Below are 25,789 nucleotides of genomic sequence, written 5' to 3' on the forward strand. Positions count from 1 at the left end.
CAACAAATGAAGGTGGAAGAAACCTGAAAATGAGGTTTGGACTAGAATGTACAGTTCCTTCTTATTTTTTCTTGATTCATTCCTAAAATCATAAATATGTTACTCTAATTCTACTTATCCTTACCTGTGTACATACTGGGATTTTTATTTCATCAAACACCTGCACATACTATATCATCATTTTATATTCTGTGAAGTCCATTTTATCAGAGCCCATTGCAATAAAATCTAGTTAATATTTTTTGATGGAGAATTTTCTGAGCATGACTATGCTGTCCAAGAAAACTATTGCAAATAGGAAATATGGTATAATTGAAAATATAACAAGCAAAGTTCTCTGTCCTACATTTGACTGTATCTAGTTCAGTTAAAATAAATAGGGCAATATGAGACAGGATTTTTTTTTATAACATGACTTAATTAATCAAACTTTTCTTCACTACACCTCCATTGGATACCTACAACTTCTCATGGTTGGAATTGGTCAGTGAGAAATGTCATTTATCATGTGATATTTTATTTCTTTCTGGATTAGATAAATTTACAATTAGGTGCTAACATCAGATGCCCCTTAGAACTGTTTTCAATGGTTACTAACTTATATACATTTATTTTCAGTGAGTGCCATAACTCCACAGATCGAATCAAAGTCAGAGTGTGGGATGAAGATGATGACATTAAATCCAGAGTCAAGCAACATTTCAAAAAGGAGTCAGATGATTTTCTGGGACAAACAATTGTAGAAGTAAGAACACTGAGTGGAGAAATGGATGTCTGGTATAACTTAGGTGATTATCTTTACATCTACTTGAAAACAAGTTTTAAAAATATTCCAGAATGTCATCTATTATATTCACATATTGGTACAAATAACCAATGTCTAAAGATCATTCTGTTGGACTTTTAGGTGGAGTAGTTTCATTGGCAATTAAAAGTAACTGTTCAAATTTAGTATTACTGAAAGAGATTTGTAAATGGGAGATGAAAAGAGAAAACTCAAGGAACTAACTGAATGTCTTCAGAGAAAATTCTTCATTTTTAATTCATAACATATGGCTTCAAAAACCTTTGCCCAATTTTTTTGGGAAAAATAATCAAGTTCTGACTTAGTGCTGTTTGATTGATTTCCTTCTGGTCTATTAATGGAATTTTGGCAATGAAAATACATCTTGGATTTCTATAAAATCATAACGTAAAAGCACATTTTAGTTGATAAAACCATTATGCATGTGGATTCAGCAATGACTCTGAGGATTAAGATATTGAGAGAATGTTCATTTTATGATTTTTAAATTAAATTTTATTATATCAATAAAGACAAGTTTTAATATGACTTTTACTAGACTTGAATAATACCCTATAATCTTCATCGATGTTTTAATAGAAGTAAAAATACATTGGTTACCCCAGTTTCTACAAAAGACATGATACAAAGATCTCTTACTGAAATCCTCTGATTTCTCACTTTTTGAAGGCTGGATGGTCATGAGTCAATGGAGAGTTGACACAGTTCCAGGGTTACAAAAAAGTTACCACCCAGGAAATAAATATACTTTAGCAAATTAAAATGTGCTTTTTAGCTTTTTTTAAAGCCTGCTAACTCTGAGCAACATAATAGTTGACAAACTAAAAGAAGAATGTCACAGAATTAACAAAACTCTAAATTACATAATAATTTAAAGAGATTGAACTTATCTGGATACAAATGATTCAAGCTATACTAAGAATCCATTACCAAAAATATTTTCCAAATCGTCCTTAAAGAAATTGGTACGTCTACATCATTGGGGTAAAATTTTAAATCTACATTATCGTGACATCCTCCTACATCTTGTTTAAATTATTAAATAACTTTATGTATGAAAACAGATGTTATGTAAGGGTAAATTTTAGGCCATTAATTGGGTAGAATATTCATAATTTATATTTTATTTTAAGAGGTTTACATGTGCATGGACTTCCCCCCCCCAGCATGTCCTTGAGTTGAGGCAGTGAAGTGATAATCAGACTAAAAGTCCCTAGTTTGTTCTTTTGACAAAACATGAGAATATGTTCAATTTGCTAAGGACTATGAATGTGCCGTTACTGAAATCAAATGTCCAGTTTTCATGCTCAAATTGTTCTTTAGTCTATGTGAGGATTATGTCACTCAATACATTCTCCTCTGCCCAGTCACCCTCAGTAAGTTCTTTTTTCCCCTTATTGTTGATGTTTAACCTCATAAAGAGAGAAAAACAGGTTTTATCTTTCTGAGCATTTTGTAAAATCTCTCAGTATGTTCCATCCTTTCATTCTTTGTTCACCTTTCTTCCTTCCTCATGACTTAGAACTCATTTCACCACACAAAGTAAGACTTGGCCAAAAGCCCTGGGTGCCCAAGGGCTTCCCATGGGTCTGTTGGGATAATGATAGTTAAAAATTAAAGACCCAGTTATCTCCCCTGGAGCTCTGGAAAGAGGTGGGTGGCAAGAAGATCCTAGGCCTTGCATTTTTCTAAACACCAGCAGAGAACTTTAATATTCATTGAGAATCAACCATTTCTCAGCAAGTAGGAAAAACTCTCATGATCCTCATACTAAAAAGGATCTTCAAAACACAAGGACTCTTAAATAGTAAGGATGAGAAATCAGGAGGCATTCTACAGGACAGAGTAGCTCTCGTGATTTAACTCTATTTTACATGGCTAAAAAAAGAGGGCCAAGTAAAGAAGTCTTCACCACTGACTTGGTGCCACCTTCCTTAGATCTTATTTCTCACTGTGAAATGGGTTGGCCTGCCTTTTCATAATTGGTTTATGAAATGAGTAGACATTCCTTTTCATATTTTATTTATGAAATGGGTATCGTACTTTGGTACCCACCTAAATTCACATATTAGAAATTTTGTGACTAAGACACTTTTTTTTCAAAGCTACCACTTATAAGTGCTCATATACATACACTATTTAACAATTCATTATATATTGATCCTATTCAAATAAGTAATTAACCCAATATTATATTATAAATAAACAAAGGCTATAGACAGACTGTAGGTCCTATGAATCACTGATAGTGGAAATTCATAACTGATTTTTGTTGTTTTTAACCAAAACTTTGTCTATCTTTTCAAACCCAGAAAGAAAGATAAGAAACTGAGAAGAGCTTTTAAGTAAAATAATTTCCTATCTAATATTCAATCAGTGAATTAGACAAAGGGAAATGAAGGGAAGGGGTGATGGGAACAGGAAAGAGTAGAATGTAGAATGAATGAATATATATATATATATATATATATATATATATATATATATATAACTTTCAGATATAACTTTCCTGTGTTCATATAATAATACATAGCCAGTGAAACTCCACATCGTGTACAACCACAAGAATGGAATCCTAATTAGAATGATTTATACTCCATGTATGTATAATATGTCAAAATATACTCTACTGAAATGTATGCCTAAAAAGAAAAAAAAGAAAAAATAATACTATAGCCATCTTGCTTTTGATCACCAAATATTATATTTAATTTCATTGTATAAAATGATAAATTACACAAAATTTCTATCAGAAAAGTAGTATCTTCTGATTAACTTTTTCTATAAGGCAGTTTAACAAGCACAATGATACAATAAACAAATCTTTTAAGTTGTATTTAGGGAAATCATGGCTATTTAATCAAATATAATTTATAAAAATAGATTTTAGCCACATAAGCCTTTTTTAAGCTTTTGAAAACTTGAATAAGAGATAGTATATTTTTTGCTTTATCAGAGAAACGGACAGATAAGTCAGCTGTATCTGGAGCCATTCGATTGAAAATCAATGTGGAAATTAAAGGAGAGGAGAAGGTTGCTCCATACCATATACAATATACATGTTTACATGAGGTAAGTAAGTTATATTTTATTAAGAATAAAACCTAGAAAAGAAAATAGTTTTGATAATGGATCATAAAATAGTATTACATTTAAAAAGAAACCATGGAATTAAATTTGTAGAGTTCCTAGAGTTATGACTCTGTACTATAACAGGTGATGTGAGGTGTTATAAATCCCAGGTATTGACCCCAAAGAACTTTTCTTCTAACAAGGGTTCAGAACAAGCTTATGAGACAGATATTTTTAAAGGGCCTACTCATGAGTTTCTTATGTGCCTCTGAACAAATAAATAGACCAATAATTTGGGGCTTCTATTGGATGCTTTGCATTGGAGTAGATTGTGGCGACACTGAAGACTTTCTTAGATGCAAATGATACTTGTCCTATATAACAAAAAAGGTATGGTAAAACTGAGGAATGTATCATTTCACATATTCAAAAAGATCAAGTACTCTTCCAGTGACCAAAAAAAAAAAAAACGTTTGAAATTGAAAAACTGCTTTGATTTTTTTTGTACATTATATTTCCTAAATATATCTATGAACATTTATACCATTAAATAGTCAATACATATAAACATTTGCACCCAATTTTACTAAAGTAAAAATGAGAAACTGCCTTTAATTCATTTACCTATTATACAGTAATCAGCCATAGGGCCTAAACTTCTTTACTACAATCCATTAGTGATCTCTTTCCTTCAAAAAGAGTCATTTACTTTTCATACCAATAAAAAGAAATCCCTTTAACTAGCATGATGGGAGGAGTCTGGACTTACGTTATAGGCAGAGAATATTTGGGTTTAGAGAAACAGCATTATGCTTAACTTTTTAAAATCTTTTCTGGTGATTCAAGGACCAGAAAGAACTGAAATCTAAGAGAAGTTTCTTCAGTTGATTCACACTGCATCCATACAGCAGTTCCCAAATTGTTATTAGCAAAAAGAATCCGGGGATAGTGATATTTTTTCCATTATTAAATTTTCAAGCATTCATTTTCAACCTCATTTCATTGCCCCATTGGTAATCATTATGTAACTACAATCTGTAATAATGTAGCCAAAATCACATTCTTCCAGGGCACTATAATTGATTCAGAGTCCATGAATGTAAAATATGTCCTATCATGCAGCTATATTTACATACAAACATTTTTATTTTCTAATGAAAGTATTTGGGTATATACAAAACATGTGAATAATTGATTCTGTATAGTTCTAACCAGAAGTAAAGGCATCTTTTGAATAGTAAGTGAAGTGAGTTAGAATAAAAATCTAAGCTATTTCTCTACTTTTAGATGCTGATAAAACATTAGAAGAGATGGCATTGCAAGTGTATTTTACTGAAAGTTATAGTTAAATATTTCTAGCTTATTCTGAGGCGTCACTGAACAATTGAAAACCACTTGCTTTTAGAATCTGTTCCATTACTTAACTGAAGTGAAATCTAATGGTGGAGTGAAAATCCCAGAGGTCAAAGGGGATGAAGCCTGGAAGGTTTTTTTTGATGATGCATCCCAAGAAATAGTTGATGAATTTGCCATGCGCTACGGGATTGAATCCATTTATCAAGCCATGACGTAAGTACTATCTAATACCTACATGGTCAGCAATCCCTGTGGAATTCTAAAGAAAAAGAAAAGAGAGAGAGAGAAAGAGAGCATTCATCTTACTTCTAATTCAAAGAAAACTTTGCTTAAGAAGATGGTCACAGTTTATTGTGAATGATTGATACTGACTACCTGCTCCTATAACTGTAACGCTATTGGGGATTCAGTAACGCTCTATCATCCTCCTTTACCTTTGTTCTGTTTTCACAGTGTGGTCCCTTGATGGTATCCATAGCACTCAGAACCTCAAAATGTAAATTCTCTACCTGAATCAGAAATTCTGAGGGTGGAGCCCAGAAACCTGTTTTAACAATCCTTTTAGTTGCTTCTGACAACTTTAATGTTCAAGAAATAATACCTTATTTGATATTTGAGGAAACTAAAGCCCTGAAGTGTCCAAAGTTAGACAGGAGGTTAATGTCAGTGATATATCCAGAAACATTTTAATGTCTTGTACCAAATATTAGAGTAATCAATCCTTCCTTTGTGATTTAGATCAGTGCCCCTATTTCAGTAAGACAAAGATCTATTGGGTCCTGATAGAAGCCAAACACTTCAGTTAAATACAGTACAACAGAATTGACTTTGAGACTCCTAACCCTTACTGAGGAGCTCAGTCAGGATCCAGAACTGGGTCATTACTTCTTGTAGCTTATATTCTAAGATCTGGTCCAAGTTTGTAAATGATTTGGTACACATGTATCATGTATAATATATAAACTATATGTATATATTAGATGATTTTTCTTTTATATTGATGACAGGGTCATACTTGCATGTGAATTGAATAGATGTTGGCTCAGATAATCAATATAATTAATTTTAATGAGATGTGAGTAGAACCAAAATCAGTGTTCCTCCTTAAAGTTTATTATTTGTGACACTTAATCACTATTTATAATTCCTGAATAGCAAAACTTAAGAATAAATGAGTTTTTAAAAGTAGTGATAGAGAAACTGAGTGCTTTTACAGTTTTTAGAATGCCCTGATATTAAATAGTAAAGATAAACAGATTTTTTTTTAGATGTGAAGAATTTAACCTCTAGTCCAAATCTGGAAACTCTGTTATTAGATCTCTAACTGATGGTCATCGTCCATCAGCTTGCCCATATCCAGTAACAAGGGCTCTCTTTCCATGCAATCTGCCTTGTAATGGGGCAGCTACAAGGGAATCGATGACTTTGCCATCTGGTTTGTCCCATGCCAAAGGCTGTAACTCAGCAGAATACCTAGTATAAATTTTGAGTGGAATTAAAATTCAACTGTGATTAACAATATAAAGTAAATGAGCTGTTCTGTCCAAGGAAATTGAGGTTAAAACAATCAAAGCAACCTGCATCTGGAAATAATCCCAATAAAAGAAAATATCATGCTGAATTTATTACAAAATATTTCTGTGTGCTAATGTCAGATTCCTTAATTTCTGTTGTTTTTTCATATTCCTAGAAGCACAGTCATGTTAATATAGAAAAATTGTAAATACATGATAGTTGAAAAGGGAATCAGACCTCATTCATTTTTTTTCTTGCCTCTGAATCTGACCAAATAATAAGAATAAAAAATATTCAGTATACTTATTTGATTTTAAGTCACCTGCAGGTGAATTTAGTCAACTCAGGTTTGACAATGCCCCTGATCATACTATGTAATAATCTAAAACAGATTGGCAATAAATATTTTTTTCTATGAAAATAAACATTTTTCTGTGACCAGATAGTAAATACTTTGTGGACTCTACTGCCTATTGTCTCTGTCACAATTGTTCCACTCTGAAGTCTACTCCAAAACAACTTAAATATAAGCAAACAAATAGGCATGGCTGTGTTCTGATGAAACTTTTTCTTAAAAAAAAAAAAAAAAAAAAAATATATATATATATATATATATATATATATATATATAGAGAGAGAGAGAGAGAGAGAGATGTGTATGTGTACATATATATATGTGTGTGTGTGTGTGTGTGTGTGTGTGAGAGAGAGAGAGAGAGAGAGAGAGAGAAAGAAAGAGAGAGAGTGTGTCAGGATTTGACCTAATGACCTTGGATTGCCACTCAATGGTCTATGTATAACAAGGGCTTAGACTCCTCACTTTTTCCTGAAAATAAATATCCAGTGGGTAGCTAAAATCAGAATTAAAGATTTGGCCTCTCTACCTCCATTTGCATCTATCTCCTTTGCTCTGAACCCCCTTGGATTCCAAGAACAAGGGACTTGTCAGATAAATATCCTGAATGGGCACTTCTACCCCTCCCCAAGCCTAGGCAACAGCAATTTTTGTAATCTGGGATAAAGCCTCACCTGACCAGTGTTGGGATGGTAATGGAGAGACCACACTGATCAAGATCACCTGTTTTGTTGCTATGAAAATGCTCTAGTTATGCAATCCCCCAATCCTTACCTTCTGTCTCCATTCTATAAGACTTGAAAGGCATTGTCAGTGCCTCCAAGACAGGGTTAAGGACATGGGTCCCCTTGTCTTCCAGTGTAGCTGCACTGATTAAAGTTCCTTTCATGCTTTTCACCATTACCTTTTTTGTTTCTTTTTTGAGGTGAGTTGCTAGACCCAATTTGTTCAATCCCCAGAGTCAGGCCTCTCTGCCTGACTTCATAACATAAGCAGTGAAAGCAAGGCAGAGACAAAAGGAAAAAGAATGTATTTTTTTTAAATGATAGATTGACAAATACACTTCAATGATACCATGATACAGTAAATTATACCTACTTGTTGTTATACATTTTATTTTATGTTGATATTTTATATATTACATATTTTACCATTGAATGCTGATCAAGACATCCATAATATTTCCCCAAGCTTCACAAAGCTTTAGATAGGCTTCTTTTGCCTCTAGGCTCCTGACCTCCTCCTTATCCTGGCCCTTGCAGATTCCAGATGGCCTAACCATAGGAGTCCCTGACCCCCTTTCCTTAGAGCATTTATTTTAGAAAACTTGTAATTATGAATCCTTTCTCGCCTCCTTTGAGATGCTAATTTTTTGAAAAAGATGCTGCCTATTGCCATAGTCCTTTAAAAAATTCCCCTTGCCCAATGAACTTTGTCCAGATCAATTTTTCTTTTGATAGTACTAAGTTTGCCATTACCTTGCCAGAAGAAAAAGATTTTCTGTTATTTGATAATCTGATAACACATTTATTAAAATTTCTACCAACATACAGACAATGTCTTCATTTTTTTTTTTTTTTATTGGACGTTCATAACATTACATAGTTCTTAATACATCATATTACACGGTTGATTCACGTGGATTATGAACTCCCGCTTTTACCCCGTATACAAATTGCTGTATCACATCAGTTTCCCTTCCATTGATTGACATATTGCCTTTCTAGTTTCTGATGTATTCTGCTGTCTGTCCAATTCTCTACTATCCCCCCTCCCTTCCCCTCCCCTCCCCTCCCCTCCCCTTTTCTCTCTCTACCCCTTCTACTGTAAATCATTTCTTCCATTTGTATTATCTTGTCTTGCCCCTCCTTTCCTCTTATATGACATTTTGTATAACCCTGAGGATCGCCTTCCATTTCCATGCAATTTCCCTTCTCACTCCCTTTCCCTCCCACCTCTCATCCCTATTTAATGTAAATCTTATTCTCAAGCTCTTCGTCCCTGCCCTGTCCTTGTTTACTCCCCTTATATCAAAGGAGTCATTTGGTATTTGTTTTTTAAAGATTGACTAGCTTCACTTAGCATAATCTGCTCTAATGCCATCCATTTCCCTCCAAATTCTATGATTTTGTCGTTTCTTAATGCAGAGTAATACTCCATAGTATATAAATGCCACATTTTTTTTATCCATTCATCTATTGAAGGGCATCTAGGCTGGTTCCACAGTCTTGCTATCGTGAATTGAGCTGCTATGAACATCGATGTAGCAGTGTCCCTGTAGCATGCTCTTGTTAGGGCTTTAGGGAATAGACCGAGAAGGGGAATAGCTGGGTCAAATGGTGGTTCCATTCCCAGCTTTCCAAGAAATCTCCATACTGCTTTCCAAATTGGCTGCACCAATTTGCAGTCCCACCAGCAATGAACAAGAGTGCCCTTTTCCCCGCATCCTCTCCAGCACTTATTGTTGTTTGACTTCCTAATGGCTGCCAGTCTTACTGGAGTGAGATGGTATCTTAGGGTAGTTTTGATTTGCATTTCTCTGACTGCTAGCGATGGTGAGCATTTTTTCATGTACTTATTGATTGATTGTATGTCCTCCTCTGAGAAGTGTCTGTTCAGGTCCTTTGCCCATTTATTGATTGGGTTATTTGTTATCTTATTGTCTAATTTTTTGAGTTCTTTGTATATTCTGGTTATTAGGGCTCTATCTGAAGTGTGTGGAGTAAAGATTTGTTCCCAGGATGTAGGCTCCCTGTTTATCTCTCTTATTGTTTCTTTTGCTGAGAAAAAACTTTTTAGTTTGAGTAAGTCCCATTTGTTGATTCTATTTGTTAACTCTAGCGCTATGGGTGTCCTATTGAGGAATTTGGAGCCCGATCCCACAGCATGTAGATCATAACCAACTTTTTCTTCTATCAGATGCCATGTCTCTGATTTAATATCAAGCTCCTTGATCCATTTTGAGTTAACTTTTGTGCACGGCGAGAGATAGGGATTCAGATTCATTTTGGTGCAAATGGATTTCCAGTTTTCCCAGCACCATTTGTTGAAGATGCTATCCTTCCTCCATTGCATGCTTTTAGCCCCTTTATCAAAAATAAGATAGTTGTAGTTTTGTGGATTGCTTACTGTGTCCTCTATTCTGTACCATTGGTCCACCCGCCTGTTTTGGTACCAGTACCATGCTGTTTTTGTTACTATTGCTCTGTAGTATAGTTTGAAGTCTGGTATCTCTATACCGCCTGATTCACACTTCCTGCTTAGTATTGTTTTTGCTATTCTGGGTCTTTTATTATTCCATATGAATTTCATGATTCTTTTATCGATTTCTACAAGATATGCTGTTGGGATTTTGATTGGCATTGCATTGAACTTATATAGGACTTTTGGTAATATCGCCATTTTGATGATGTTGGTTCTGCCTATCCATGAGCAGGGTATATTTTTCCATCTTCTAAGGTCTTCTTCTATGTCTTTCTTTAGGGTTCTGTAATTTTCATTGTATAAATCTTTCACCTCTTTTGTTAGGTTGATTCCCAAGTATTTTATTTTTTGGGGGGATATTGTGAATGGAGTAGTTGTCCTCATTTCCGTTTCAGAGGATTTGTCGCTGATATACAGGAATGCCTTTGATTTATGCGTGTTGATCTTATATCCTGCCACTTTGCTGAATTCATTTATTAGCTCTAATAGCTTCTTTGTAGACCCTTTTGGGTCTGCTAGGTATAGAATCATATCATCTGCAAATAGTGATAATTTAAGTTCTTCTTTTCCTATTTTTATGCCTTTAATTTCTTTCGTCTGCCTAATTGCTCTGGCCAGTGTTTCGAGGACTATGTTGAACAGAAGTGGTGAGAGAGGGCATCCCTGTCTTGTACCAGATCTTAGAGGGAATGCCTTCAATTTTTCTCCATTCAGAATGATGCTGGCCTGTGGCTTATCATAGATTGCTTTTACAATGTTGAGGTATGATCCAGTTATCCCTAATTTTTCTAGAGTTTTGAACATAAAGGGATGCTGTACTTTGTCGAAAGCTTTTTCTGCATCTATCGAGATGATCATATGGTTCTTATTTTTAAGTCTATTGATGTGGTGGATAACATTTATTGATTTCCGTATATTGAACCAACCTTGCATACCAGGGATGAATCCTACTTGATCATGGTGTATAATTTTTTTGATATGTATTTGAATCCGATTCGCCAGAATTTTATTGAGGATTTTTGCATCAAGGTTCATTAGAGATATTGGTCTGTAGTTTTCTTTCTTTGAAGTGTCTTTGTCTGGTTTCGGAATCAGGGTGATGTTGGCCTCGTAGAACGAATTTGGAAGTTCTCCCTCCTTTTCTATTTCCTGAAATAGCTTGAAAAGTATTGGTGTTAGTTCCTCTTTAAAGGTTTTGTAAAACTCTGCTGTATACCCATCCGGTCCTGGGCTTTTCTTAGTTGGTAGTCTTTTGATGGTTTCTTCTATTTCCTCTATTGTTATTGGTCTGTTTAGGTTGTCTACGTCCTCCTGACTCAGTCTTGGCAGATCATAAGACTTAAGGAATTTATCTATGCCTTCACTATCTTCTATTTTATTGGAGTATAAGGATTCAAAATAATTTCTGATTATCATCTGTATTTCTGAAGTGTCTGTTGTGATATTGCCTTTTTCATCCCGTATGCTAGTAATTTGGGTTCTCTCTCTTCTTCTCTTCGTTAGCATGGCTAAGGGTCTGTCAATTTTATTTATTTTTTCAAAAAACCAACTTTTAGTTTTGTCGATTTTTTCAATTGTTTCTTTTGTTTCAATTTCATTAATTTCAGCTCTGATTTTAATTATTTCTTGCCTTCTACTTCTTTTGCTGTTGATTTGCTCTTCTTTTTCTAGGATTTTGAGATGAAGTATGAGATCATTTATTTGTTGGTTTTTTCTTTTTTTGAGGAATGAACTCCAAGCAATGAATTTTCCTCTTAGAACTGCTTTCAATGTGTCCCATAGATTCCGATAAGTTGTGTCTGTGTTTTCATTTGACTCTAGGAATTTTTTAATTTCCTCCTTAATGTCTTCTAGAACCCATTGATCATTAAGCAACCTATTGTTCATTCTCCAGGTGATGCTTGATTTTTCCTTCCTTCTTTTATCATTGATTTTCAGTTTCATTCCATTATGATCAGATAAGATGCATGGTATTATCTCCACCCCTTTATATTGTCTAAGAGTTGCCCTGTGACATAATATATGGTCTATTTTTGAGAAGGTTCCATGTGCTGCTGAGAAAAAAGTGTAATTACTTGATGTTGGGTGGTATAGTCTATATATGTCAATTAAGTCTAGGTTATTAATTATGTTATTGAGTTCTATAGTTTCCTTATTTAACTTTTGTTTGGAAGATCTGTCCAGTGGTGAGAGAGGTGTATTAAAGTCTCCCATGATTATTGTATGGTGGTCTATTAGACTCTTGAACTTGAGAAGCGTTTGCTTGATGAACATAGCAGCACCGTTGTTTGGGGCATATATATTTATGATTGTTATGTCTTGTTGGTGTATGGTTCCCTTGAGCAGTATGAAGTGTCCTTCTTTATCCCTTTTGATTAACTTTGGCTTGAAATCTATTTTATTAGATATGAGTATGGACACTCCTGCTTGTTTCCGCAGTCCATATGAGTGGTATGATTTTTCCCACCCTTTCACCTTCAGTCTATGAATATCTTTTCCTATCAGATGCGTCTCCTGTAGGCAGCATATTGTTGGGTCTTGTTTTGTGATCCATTCTGCTAGCCTGTGTCTCTTAATTGGTGAGTTTAAGCCATTAACATTTAAGGTTATTATTGAGATATGATTTGTTCTTCCAGCCATATTTGTTTATTGATGTTACTAAACCTGGTTTGTTATCCTCTTTGACTACTTTCCCCCCTTTACTGTCCTACCTCCCATTGTTGGTTTTCAATGTTATTTTCCATTTCTTCTTCCTGTAATGTTTTGCCAAGGATTTTTTGAAGAGATGGTTTTCTAGCTGCGAATTCTTTTAACTTTTGTTTATCATGGAAGGTTTTAAATTCATCTTCTATCCTGAAGCTTAATTTCGCCGGATACACGATTCTTGGTTGGAACCCATTTTCTTTCAGTGTTTGAAATATGTTATTCCAGGATCTTCTAGCTTTCAGAGTCTGTGTCGAGAGATCAGCTGTTATCCTGATTGGTTTACCCCTAAATGTAATCTGCTTTCTTTCTCTTGCAGCTTTTAAAATTCTCTCCTTATTCTGTATGTTGGACATCTTCATTATAATGTGTCTAGGTGTGGATCTCTTATGATTTTGCACTGTAGGCTTCTAGGATTTGGGATTCTGTCACATTCTTCATGTCTGGGAAGTTTTCTTGTATTATTTCACTGAATAGATTGCTTAATCCTTTGGTTTGGAGCTCTGTGCCTTCCTGTATCCCAATGACTCTTAAGTTTGGTCTTTTGATATTATCCCATAGCTCTTGAATGTTCTGCTCATGGTTTCTTAGTAGACTTGCTGAGCTATCTATGTTCTTTTCAAGTTGAAATACTCTGTCTTCATTGTCTGATGTTCTATCTTCTAAGTGATCCACTCTGCTGGTAGTATTCTCAATTGAGTTTTTAAGTTGGTTTATTGTTTCCTGCATTTCTAGTATTTCTATTTGTTTGTTTTTTATTACCTCTATCTCCCTGTGAAATTGATCTTTTACTTCCTGGATTTGTTTGTCAATGTGATCTTTCATTGTCTGATTTTGCTGTCTCATGTCTTCCTTGAGACTCCAGATCATCTGAAGCATATATATCCTGAACTCTTTATCTGATATTCCATCTGTTGCAGCTATTACCTCTTCTAAAGTTGAGTTGACCTGCATTGCTTGTGATCCTTTCTTTCCTTGTCTTTTCATACTGCACGCGCTTCTTTCTGCTTGGTGCAACTGTTGTGTTTTTGAAATTTACTAGCCTGAAATCACCTCTTCCGTAACTGAATGAGCTGTGATCAGTAGAACATGGGGATGATTACATCATCTCTTTGAAATGGCGGCTGCTGTCCTCCTCTGTGGTCCGACCAGTGTCTGGAACCAAACTGGACCACTTCTCTCCTCTGTCTCAAAGCTGAAACTCCGCCCTAAGCGCTGCCAAAGTCCTAGCGCCAAACCGCTAGAGGCCGTTCACAGACTCAGCCCTGCAGGGCCCAGATCAGCCGCCGCCGTGACCGGCAGGATTGTGTTCCTGATCCGAGTTGCTCCGAACCGGCTGGAGGGGGGTGGGGTGGTAGGAGTGTGGATCCTAGCACTGAACCACCTGAGGCCGATCCCAGACTCAGCCCTGCAGGGCCCAGATCAGCCGCCGCCGTGACCGGCCGGATTGTGAACCTGATCCGCGTCGCTCCGAACCGGCTGGAGGGGGGTGGGGTGGTAGGAGTGTGGGTCCTAGCGCTGAACCGCCTGAGGCCGATCCCAGACTCAGCCCTGCAGGGCCCAGATCAGCCGCCGCCGTGACCGGCAGGATTGTGTTCCTGATCCGGGTTGCTCCGAACCGGCTGGAGGGGGGTGGGGTGGTAGGAGTGTGGATCCTAGCGCTGAACCGCCTGAGGCCGATCCCAAACTCAGCCCTGCAGGGCCCAGATCAGCCAACGCCGTGACCGGCAGGATTGTGTTCCTGATCCGAGTTGCTCCGAACCGGCTGGAGGGGGGTGGGGTGGTAGGAGTGTGGATCCTAGCGCTGAACCGCCTGAGGCCGATCCCAAACTCAGTCCTGCAGGGCCCAGATCAGCCGCCGCCGTGACCGGCAGGAATCTGTCCCTGATCCGCGTTGCCGAGATTCAGTCGCCTGGGACAAACTGACCCCTCACACAGACTTACTAGTTATCGGCAGGTCTCCTTCCCGTGGAATATTGTTAGAAGATCTTCAGCAGGTCCCATGCAAGTGTATTTATGTGTCTCTCTGATCCTGTTACTGCGGAGGTATAGGAAATGCTGCTTGCTCGCTGGCCGCCATGTTGGATCCCAACCTTCATTTTTTGTTTATTGATAATCACTAGTTGTCAGAAATTGGTGCTTTTATAGAAAACTGTATGTGCACCCATTTTATATACATATGTTAATATGATTTTATCTCTACGTTTAAGAGAGAAAATGTAATAGAATACCTTAGAGGTACATTTAAATTCTATTCAAGGATTCCCAATTGAAATCTTGAAGAGTTGTAACTTTCATTTCTGCTGTTAAGAAGTTTTGGGTGCAAGATATAAACTCAATACATATTGGTAATTGAATGAATCAGAAATTGTTTATCAGAATTATATTTATCTCAACTTCTCCTTCTGTGTCTTTGGATGTCAGATATCTTCAGTTGCCCAGAGAAAAAAAAGTAGATATGAAAGGTTTAATTAAGCTGATATCAGTACCCATTTTATCATTTATGTTGCATTTCTGTGTTTTGGAACATATCACATTGATCATTTCTAATAATCTGAAGAAGTTCAAATACTAGCAGTTTGGGGGTAGATGTTGAAACACATTTTTCACAGAGAGTTTAACCAGACTTGAAAAGTGATACTTCTGTAACTGAATTGTAGCTTGATTCCTAACCTGATTTTAGCCAACAATAACAGAACTGGAAAAGGGAAGTTTATGAATAAAGCTCTCTTAACTTTGAATTTGTTGCCCTGTAACTCAGTATTTTTCTGTTGTTTTGAAACCTTGCTTCAGGGAACCAAAAACAAAAACCAGAAAATCAACCAACAACCAAAATGTAGAACTAAGCATTTCAAGCTTATCTCAGAATTACTTCCTCTTAATTTTGAAAAACATGAAATGGGGGGACTCTGCTTCAAGGAGGAAAGCATGCCCTTTCTGTTTAGTATAGACACAAGTCTGGGAAAGGACAGACATGCTTAGTTCTTGTGGATTTTTCTAGATAACAACATTGAGACAAAAAGAAAACTCAAATTGCAGTTTCTTTTCATATTTAAATACCTCATATGCTTAGTCAAATCCCCAGGTACCTTCATAATTTTTTTATTATTAGAGATTGATTTTTTAAAGCATAATTCCCATTTCTTTGAAGATGGACTTGGAGAAGAAATGAACACAGGGAAGTGTGTATTAAGATAGAGTGTCTGACAGTGCATTATTACAGTTTTCTCTTGTGTATTTCTTATCACAGAAAGGAAGCTGAATCTATTTTGCTGGTAAATAACCCGAACATTAAGACTCAACATCCCAGTGCTGCAAGATGCCCCTGCTTACTATAAATGCATTTCCCTTCCACCACAGACTATTTTCTGGGGGCACAATTTATTAGTTCTATTTGTTCCATAAAGTGTATTCTTACCTCTGGAGCATCCATGAGAAAGGTAGGGATTATAGTTTCCTGTTTATACAAATGATTGATCAAGATCAGTTTATACCCACATGGTGAATGACATCAACCATTTAAAACAAAAACTTGCTAATTTATGATAGTAAGAATGAGAGTCTGTTTCCTTTTAGCAAAGAGCATGATATTTCATATATTTTGTGTCATGGGATTAGACATAGAAATTGTCTCCATCATGCGCATTTGGGGAGTTGATGATAATTTTCATCTATTCATGCTAGCACATATTTTACTAACAACATTATAATAGACCAACTGTTTACCTCCGAACACATACAGGAAATTTTATGGCAGGCATTAAGGATTAACTTGTCTTCCAGAGGTGACTTTTATCCAACAAATAATTTTAATTGAGTGTTTAAGTAGTCATTATAGTTTTATTAATTGAAGCTCAAACTGTCTTACAAAATGCAAAATTCTGTTAGACAGTGGTCTTGCCTTTAACATACCAAATGAGAGAAAAGCAGTAAGTTAATGTTTTTCACTTCGGTGTGCTTAACAAATAAACCACTTTGGCACTGGCTACCTTAATCAAGTTTGTCTTTGAACCAAAAATGTTGGGATACTGTTTATTTTGAACCCAGTATAGTTCAGCTACTTGAACCACAAGTCTGCTTTCATAGGAGAGTCCTGTTTAATTGTATTATTTATTAATTTAAGAAATATTTATTTAGGATCTGCCATGTACACAAGCATTTCTAGGAATGGAGGATATAGCAGTGAACTGAAAGTCAAAGTTTAGACACCATGGAGCCCACATTCTAGATGGTGAAATGTATTTATTAAGTAGGTATTTCTACTGTATAAATATGAGGGCTTACACAGGGAGTCTTAGTCTATAAATGCTGCTATAACCAAATACAATGAGCTGGATGGTTTATCAGCTACAAAAATTTTTCTCTTGTTACAGAAGCAAGGGAACCCAAAATCCAAGTGCCTACAGATTTAGTAGCTGTGAGGGACCTTTTCCTGGTTCATAGACAGCTATCTTTTTACTGTGCCCTCATATAGCTGACAGGGTGAGAAATCTATGGGGCCTCTTTTATAAAGGGCTCTCAAATCTCAATCCTGAGAATTCTACCTTCAGAACCTATTCGCTTCCCATAGGCCCTCCCCCATTACTATCAACTTCAGGGTAAACTTTCAATTTGGTAATTTTGTGGGGACACAAAAATTCAGAATATAGCAATAAAGGACAGTTCTTGCTTCCAATCGGTTCCTAATTTAGAGGGAAGAGGAAGAAAAAATTAAATATTAATAAGACAGTGTAATATATATTTGGGGATTATTTTATAAGCATAGAAATGGCTAGACCCCAGCCAGACACAGAGGAGGAGAGGTGTGAGAGAAATTGGAAGGGCAACCTGAGATCTCACTAAAAAGCAGATGCTTTCTGGACTCTTCATGTTCCACACCCCTGCTCTCTGCAGTCAGTCTCCATAATTGAGTTCCAACAATCCATAACATCTATGAGAAGCTGTTATGCTTGGGCCTAAGGAAAGCGATCCTTAAATCTCCAAGCTTTAATGACAAGTCCCTCTTTTATTTGTTACTGAAATACACCAGTGATCTGAATTTGGGGGAGCAATTTTTTTAGAGTATTTTTAATATCAGGAATGCAGGTACTCTTCCCTTTCATCTTTTTTTTTTTCACTGAAATCTCTTCCATAGATCTAAGAATAATTATCTTCTCGTTGCTTTTTTTCAATCATTTTGCTCTTCTATTCATTAAAAATAATTGATTTTTTAAATCTTTGAAACAAAAGCGTGTCTATCCCTTAAAAACTGCAAGTTAGTATGATTATGAACAAGTTTCTACAACCATGCATGTAAGTTAGATGATTATTTTTTTTCCTACCATGATGCCTATCAAACAATAGCAACTGAGGTGAATCCAAATATATAGCTTGATATGCATATGAATTCCCAATAGTTACCAATATTTTGTTTTGAGATTTAATGATCAATAAACATTTTAGTGGTTGCTTCAGCTGAAAATACCCCAGCAATTTCAATTTTTATTTTTTTATTATATTTTTAATTAACAAATAAAATTGTGTGTATTTGTAGTGTACAACAAGATGTTTTGAAGTGTATACATTGAGGAACAACTAAATTTAGCTACTTAATACATATATTACCTCAAATAATTATCATTTTGTAGTAAAAACATTTGACATCTTTTAAGAATAATTTGTACATAGTCTTCATATTGTGCAATAGATTTCTTGAAATTTTTCCTTCTAACTAAAATTTTATCTCCTTTAACCAACATCTCCCCAACACCCCACCCCTCACCAACTATTCTGGATACCAGCCACCCTTCCATTCTTCTCTTAGTGATTCATGATCAACTTCCTTAGATTCTACACATAAGTGAGATAATGTGGCATTTATCTTTCTATGTCTGCCTTATTTCACTTAACATCATGCCCTCCAGGTTTAATATGTTGTCACAAATTATGGGGGATTCTATTTTTTGGCTGAGTACCATTCCATTGTATATATGTGCCATATTTTTCTTGAACTTTTATTTTTTTATTATTAGTTGTTCAAAACATTACAAAGCTCTTGACATATCATATTTCATACATTTGATTCAAATGGATTATGAACTCCCATTTTTACCCCGTATACAGATTGCAGAATCACATCGGTTATACATCCACTTTTTTACATACTGCCATACTAGTGTGAACTTTTAATTTTTGATCTTTTTATCAATGCATAGGTTGATTTAATATCTTGGCTATTGTGAATAGCTCTTCAACAAACATGGGAGGGTGGATGTCTCTATATATATTTAATACTGGGATTGGCGGATCTTATGTTAATTCTAATTTTGAGGAACTCCCATACTATTTTCCATAATGGCCTCAATAATTTACACAACAGCCTGCAAAGGCTGCCTTTTCTCTGTATCCTCTACACTTGTCATGTTTGTCTTTTCAATAATAACCATTCTAACATGTATGAGATGATATCTCATAGTGGTTTTAATTTGCATTTTCTTGACAGATTAGTGATATTAAGCATTTATTCAATACCAAATGTCTGTATGTCATTTGTGTGTCTTGCTTTTGTTGCCTGTTCTTTTGGGTTCATTTCCAAAAGCAAAACAAAATAAATCACTGGCCAGACCAATGTCCTAGAGCTTTCCTTTGCATTTTCTTTCAGTAGGTTTATAGTTTAGGGTCTTAATTAAGTCATTAATCCATTTGATTTTGGATGTAGTGTGAGATAAGAGTCTAAGTTTATTGTTTTTCATGTGGATTTCCAGTTTTCCCTGCACATTTATTGAAAAGACTATCTTTCTGCAATTGTGTGTTTTTGACACTTTTGTGGGAAATCAGTTAGCTATAAATGTGCAGATTTATCTGTGAAGTTTCTGTTCTGTTCCATTGTTGTGTTTGTTTTTATGCCACTACCATGCTTCATTGTTCACAATTTAAGCATTATTTGTGGGGCTTTGTTGTTCTAGCTTTTCCAATGAAACTGAAATTCCATTTGTTAAATTGTTTTGACACTAACCCCATTTACTTGCAAAAGTAAAGTCAAGTGCTCTTAGCATTATTAACCCACTGTTTTTAATCTTTTCTTGAGGGGAGAATGTTAAACATTTCCAGGGAGTGCTGTAGTAACTTTTTGACATAGATTTTTGAACGGGTACTTTTCAAAGGGATGGTTTGCATCAGAGATCTACTTAGTAGTTTTAAATTGCTGATTGTACCTTTAATCCAGTTCCCACCTTTAAAATACTTTAAATATTGGAACTGTAGCCTTTAAAAGCAAATTATTTTTAATGATTAGAAAGAAGAAGTTTGCCTTGGCTATCACTGCACATAAAGAGAGTACACATATAAACTCAGAAGTAAAGATTTTGCCAAATTGCATACTGTGTAGAAACTCCTTAACTGAGAGCTCTATAAAAAGCAAGGATTGCCTCAGGCTGATTCCCCTTGTCCAGTGCTTTTTTATTATCCTTTCAAACCCCAGATTACAACACAATTGTTAGTGATAGTAAGAAGTGGTGCATATAGCTGGACACATCCAACATGTTATCTATACTCAGAAATTGATAACATGGGAGAGTTTATAAGGATTTTAAATCTCAAATTGCATGTTATTTCCAAGAACATTTTTGTATTGAATTCCAAGAGATAGCAGCTACCTCTTAAGTATCATGATTGTGATCTTTAGGTATACTGAATATGCTCAACATAGTTTGAACAAAATTTTGGAGGATTTTGATCTATTTAGTTTTTTTTTTTCTTTTACAAAATAACAAAGGTTTTGCTGTTTAATCAGCACCAAGGAAAAATAGAATGATATTGTTAAATCAATATTGAAATCAATGTAAAAATTTAATGGGAAGAAAGTTAGCAGTAAGTGAAATATTGAGTTTTCTTTTTGGCCTTGATTTTCATATCTTCACCATTCATATTTCTCTCTCTCTCTCTCTCTCTCTCTCTCTCTCTCTCTCTCTCTCTCTCTTTCTCCCTCTCTCTCTTTCCTTCCCACCTCCCTCCCTCCTTCTCTTCCTCTGTTTATTGGTTCTGGGATAGAACTTAGGGTTGCTCTACAGATGAGCTATGTCCCAAACCCTTATTTTTACATTTTGAGACAGGTCTCACTAAGTTGTTAAGGGGTTCTTGAACTTGCTATTTTCCTGCCTCAGCCTCCTTAGTTTTTGAGAGGATAGGTGTGTGCCACTGCCCCTGGCACATCTTCACCATTCTCATACCTATATTTTATCTTAGGAATTTACATACAAAGATCATCCTGTTAGTATCTTTAAAATATATTCTTGATATGTTTTCATTTTCAAAATTAAACTGGCATTTACTTTTCAAAAATTTTATAATATTTGGAGGATATATTAACTCAAAATTACTAAGATCTATGAAAAAAATGAATCATTTTATGGATGATTTGTTTGCCTTTTCCCACAAAACTCTTTTTAAATTATACTTTAAAGTATCTCTACAGGCTATATAATTCTGCATTATACACTTTAAAGGTTATATAGTTTTCATTAAAAATGGAGAATATATTGTTATAGTTTGGCATCTTAAATGGTCCCAAAGGCCACGTGTGGAAGTCTTCGCTTAGTGGCAACCCTGTGGTGCTATCATGAGGTGGTGGAACTTTATAGTAAGTGAGCCTAATGGAAAGAAATAGGTAATTGATAGAAAGCCCTTGAAGGAGATATTGGAGTCTGTCCACACCTCTCTCTGTCTTTGTTTCCTGGCTGCCAAGAGGTGAGGAGCTTTTGCTTTGCCAAATGCTTCCACCATGATATTCTGCCTTACCGCAGAACCAAAGCAACAGGGTCAAACAGTCATGGACTGAAACCTCTGAAATGGTGAGCCAAAATAAACCTTTGCTCCTATAGGTTGTTTTTCTCAGGTATTTTGTCAGAGCAACAGAAATCTTAACTAACATACATGTAAAGGAATTTTTACTTCAGTTACTCAAACAAGAATTTAATAAAGTTGAATTATCTTTGATTCATTAGTACCTAAGTTTACAGAAGGTTTTAGCAACAATAATAAACAACAGGCAAAATCAGTAATAGGTCAAAAGTTGATTTAGCAAAGCTTAAAATACTTATTTTGTATTTTCTGATTAGGATAATAAAACATGCTAATAGCATAGTGCACATTTTTAATACTTTAGTAGCACATTATAGCTATACACAATGTTGGAATTCCTTTTGACAGAATCACTCAAGCATGGAATACAGTTTGTTCCACTTCAGTTGCCAGTGCTTCCCCATTCCTCCCCTGCCTACCTCCCCCACTCCCATTTCTCTACTGATCTTCCTTCTATTTATTTACGGTTTTTAAAATTAATGCTCTCTCTCTATATGTACATATAAAGGTGAAATTCACCATAATTTGGTTAATTTCATTACATTATCTTTCCTGTCTCTCTTCCCTCTCTTTCAGTCCCTTTCCTCTTCTCCACTGATATCCTTTCTATTTTCATGGACTTCCTCCCCCGCATCATTTTCTTATTTTGGTCTTGCTTCCAAATATGAGAGATGACATTCAATCCTTGGCTTTCCAAGTCTGGTTTATTTCACTTAGCATGATGTTCTCCAGTTCCATTCATTTACTGGAAAATGCCATAATTTCATTCTTTTTAATGGCTGAATAAATCTCCATTGTGTTGTATACCATATTTTGTTTATCCATTCATCTGCTGTTGGGCACCTGAGCTATCTCCATCACTTGGCTATTGTGAATTGCCCTCACATAAACACAGATGTGGCTATTTCACTATAATATGCTGATTTTGGTTTTGGATAAATGTAGAGGAGTGGAATAGCTAGGAGTTGGTTCCATTCCCAATTTTTTGAGGAATATCCATTTTCCAGAGTGGTTGAACTAATTTTCAGTTCCACCTTTATCCCCACATCCTCACCAACTCTTATTATTATTTGTATTCTTGATAATTGCCATTCTGACTAAAGTGTGATGAGATCTAAATGTAGTTTTGATTTGCATTTCCCTGATTTCTGGAGATGATGAATATTTTTTTCATACATTTGTTGGCCATTTATATTTCTTCTTTTGAGAATTATCTGTTGGTTCATTTTCCCACTTATTAAACAGATGCTTTTGGTAGCAAAGATCTTTTCCCATTCTGTAGCACTTTCTTCATGCTTTTAATTATTTCATTTTCTGTGCAAGAGATTTTTAAAAATTTGATGCTATCCCACTTATTGATCTTGCTTTTATGTTTTATGCTTTAAAATTCTTGTTAGGAAGTTGGTGCCTAGGCCAATATGTAGAAGTGTTGAGACTGTTTCCTTTTTTGGGAGGGGGGTGCCAAGGATTGAACTCAGGGGCACTTGACCACTGAGCCACACATTCCCAGCCCTATTTTGTATTTTATTTAAAGACAAGTTGTCTCTGAGTTGCTTAGCACCTCACTTTTGCTGAGGCTGGCTTTGAGCTCACAATCCTCCTGCCTCAGCCTCCAAGCTACTGGGAATACATGCATGCACCACCACACATGGTGAGCCTGTTTTCTTCTAGCAATTGCAAAGTTTTTGGTTTAATTACTAAGTCTTTGATCCACTTTGAGTTTACTTTTATGCAGGGTAAAAGGCAGGGATCTAGTTTCCTTTATATATGGAGTCAGTTTTCCCAGGCTGTGTTCAACAAAGTGTGTTTTTGTTATCTTTGTTGAGTATCAGATGATATATCTATGTGGATTTGTCTCTGTCTTCTATTCTGTTCTACTGATTCTCATGTCTGTTTTGATGCCAGTACCATACTGTTTCTGTTACTTGCACTCTATACTACAAAAATTTATATATCCATCTAGCAATAACAACATGACCATTTAAGTTAGTAGTATTTCCTGTTAGGTATTGTTTTTGCTATATTGTATGTGCTGTGCACATGCATGTGTATGTGTTTTGAGCTAATAACACAAAAATGTTTATATTTGCTTATTTTGGCAACTTGCAGGGTACCTTTGAGTCCATATTTGCTGACCATCCAAGGGTTGTCAGCATCTACCTTCAACCTTAAAATGAAAAGACAAACCCCTAAACATTTTCCACTCTTTGCTGTATCCTTATTCAAATGAAGCTCTCCTTTAGACTGGGGAAAGATATTCATTCACCTGTTCCTTTTGAGTAGGTTATCTCATACTTAGAGGACTTAAAGTAGAGAGAAGAATGTAAACAACCTTGAGTTTTTTCTTGTAGAACATAAACAGTAATAATATAATCCACAGGGTACACTGTTCCCAGTGTTCTTCCAGTCCTTTCCGCTAACTAGTTCCATATTCCATTGCCCATTACCCCATTGCATAAGCTGCATTGCAACTTTGGGAATTGTATACTCTCTAGTGGATACAGAATGAGAAGGTGTGGGAAATGAAAAATAGCTTTACTGCCTCTGGAGGCCATTACTATGGAATAGGAATTGATTGACAGCCTTGCTGGGCATCAGCCTTGGCCACATACCTCCAATGTAGAGGCCTATAGTGAATGGTTCCTAGAAATATCCTCCCATTTCTCTTTTCTGGTAAATGTTTTAGAATTTTATACATTAGTTAGCCACTGGGTATTTCTCAGTCTAGCCAGCTGCTCTAAAATTATGGAAAAGCCCTTGCATGTACCAAGAAATCTTTTGATTGGTAGCCTTTATTTCCAAAGGTGTAGTGATTATACATCATATTTGCTTTTCTTGGAAGTTTCCATGGGAGGTTTAGATGGATGACCTGTGCAGCTTGCCACCACCCATCATATCCCTGAAAACACCTCAATTATATTTTAATCAGAAAGTAAAATATTTCTATCAGTTCTCTAAGACAAATACATGCCTAATGCTCTGGAAAATTTAAAGTACTGCTCTCAGCATACTGATGTTAAGTGTAATACTATTAACCTTCAAGTAGTCATCATTGTTATAGCATTACCTGCTAGGTACTTTGGCCAAATATTCACAAAGTAATTGGATGCGGTAATATTCTGTCATATTCAAGGTAACCAAGTGTATGTCCTGTACTATTTAACTCTAGATAAATACCTTTGGCTCATATTGCTTTGTTTTCATTAAGAAAAAAATTATTCAATTCCTGGGTACAGGAAATACCTGTACTAAATATGCACTGGATAAAAGAACAATAAAGCATGGCCAAACTATTTCAGAAGAAGCAGGTACATTCATAATATGCAACCTTGAAAAGAGAGGGAGTTGATTCAAAGGAGATGAAATGAGTTTGCTGAAAAGATGTCTGTATTCCCATGTTAATTACTGCATTATTCAAAATGATCAAGATAAAGAGTCAACCTGTGTCCATCAACAGATGAAGAAAATATGGTATATATTTAAAATATAATATCACTAACCCTTTAAAAAAGAAAAAATCCTGTCATTAATGACAATACAGTTGACCCTGGAAGAGACTGTGTTAAATGAAAGAAGCCAGACAGAGTAAGACAAATACTGCATGATCTCATTCATTTGTGAACTCTCAAAAAGTCAAACTCATGAAAGTGGAGAATACAATTGTGGTTATAAGGGGCTACTGGGAATGGGAGGGTTGTGAAGAAGTTGACCAGAGGATACAAAATTTCAGTTAGATCACAGGAATGTATTCAAGAGATCTATGGTACAACTATAGTAAATAACAATGTATTGTGTTCTTGAAAATAGCTAGAAGAGTAATTTTAAGTATTCTCATCACATAGAAATGATACATGTGTAAAGCAGTGAACATATCTTGAATCAATCATTCTATAATGTGTGAATATATATACATATATATATATATCACCATAAATATACAT

At 35.5% G+C, this 25,789-nt stretch overlaps 1 protein-coding gene across 2 annotated transcripts in view; it reads left to right on the forward strand.

Moving 5' to 3' along the window:
- The window catches only part of Unc13c (unc-13 homolog C), a 544,151-nt gene that overhangs the window by 240,320 nt on the left and 278,042 nt on the right, over positions 1-25,789 (forward strand). For both annotated transcript variants that reach the window (XM_026391056.2, XM_077799599.1), the window contains 3 exons: positions 619-788; positions 3,762-3,877; positions 5,283-5,446. In XM_026391056.2, coding sequence (XP_026246841.1) covers positions 619-788; positions 3,762-3,877; positions 5,283-5,446 — 450 coding nt within the window. The remainder of the gene's footprint in view (positions 1-618; positions 789-3,761; positions 3,878-5,282; positions 5,447-25,789) is intronic.

This window comes from Urocitellus parryii, chromosome 6, assembly GCF_045843805.1.
Source record: "Urocitellus parryii isolate mUroPar1 chromosome 6, mUroPar1.hap1, whole genome shotgun sequence".
NCBI lineage: Eukaryota > Metazoa > Chordata > Mammalia > Rodentia > Sciuridae > Urocitellus > Urocitellus parryii.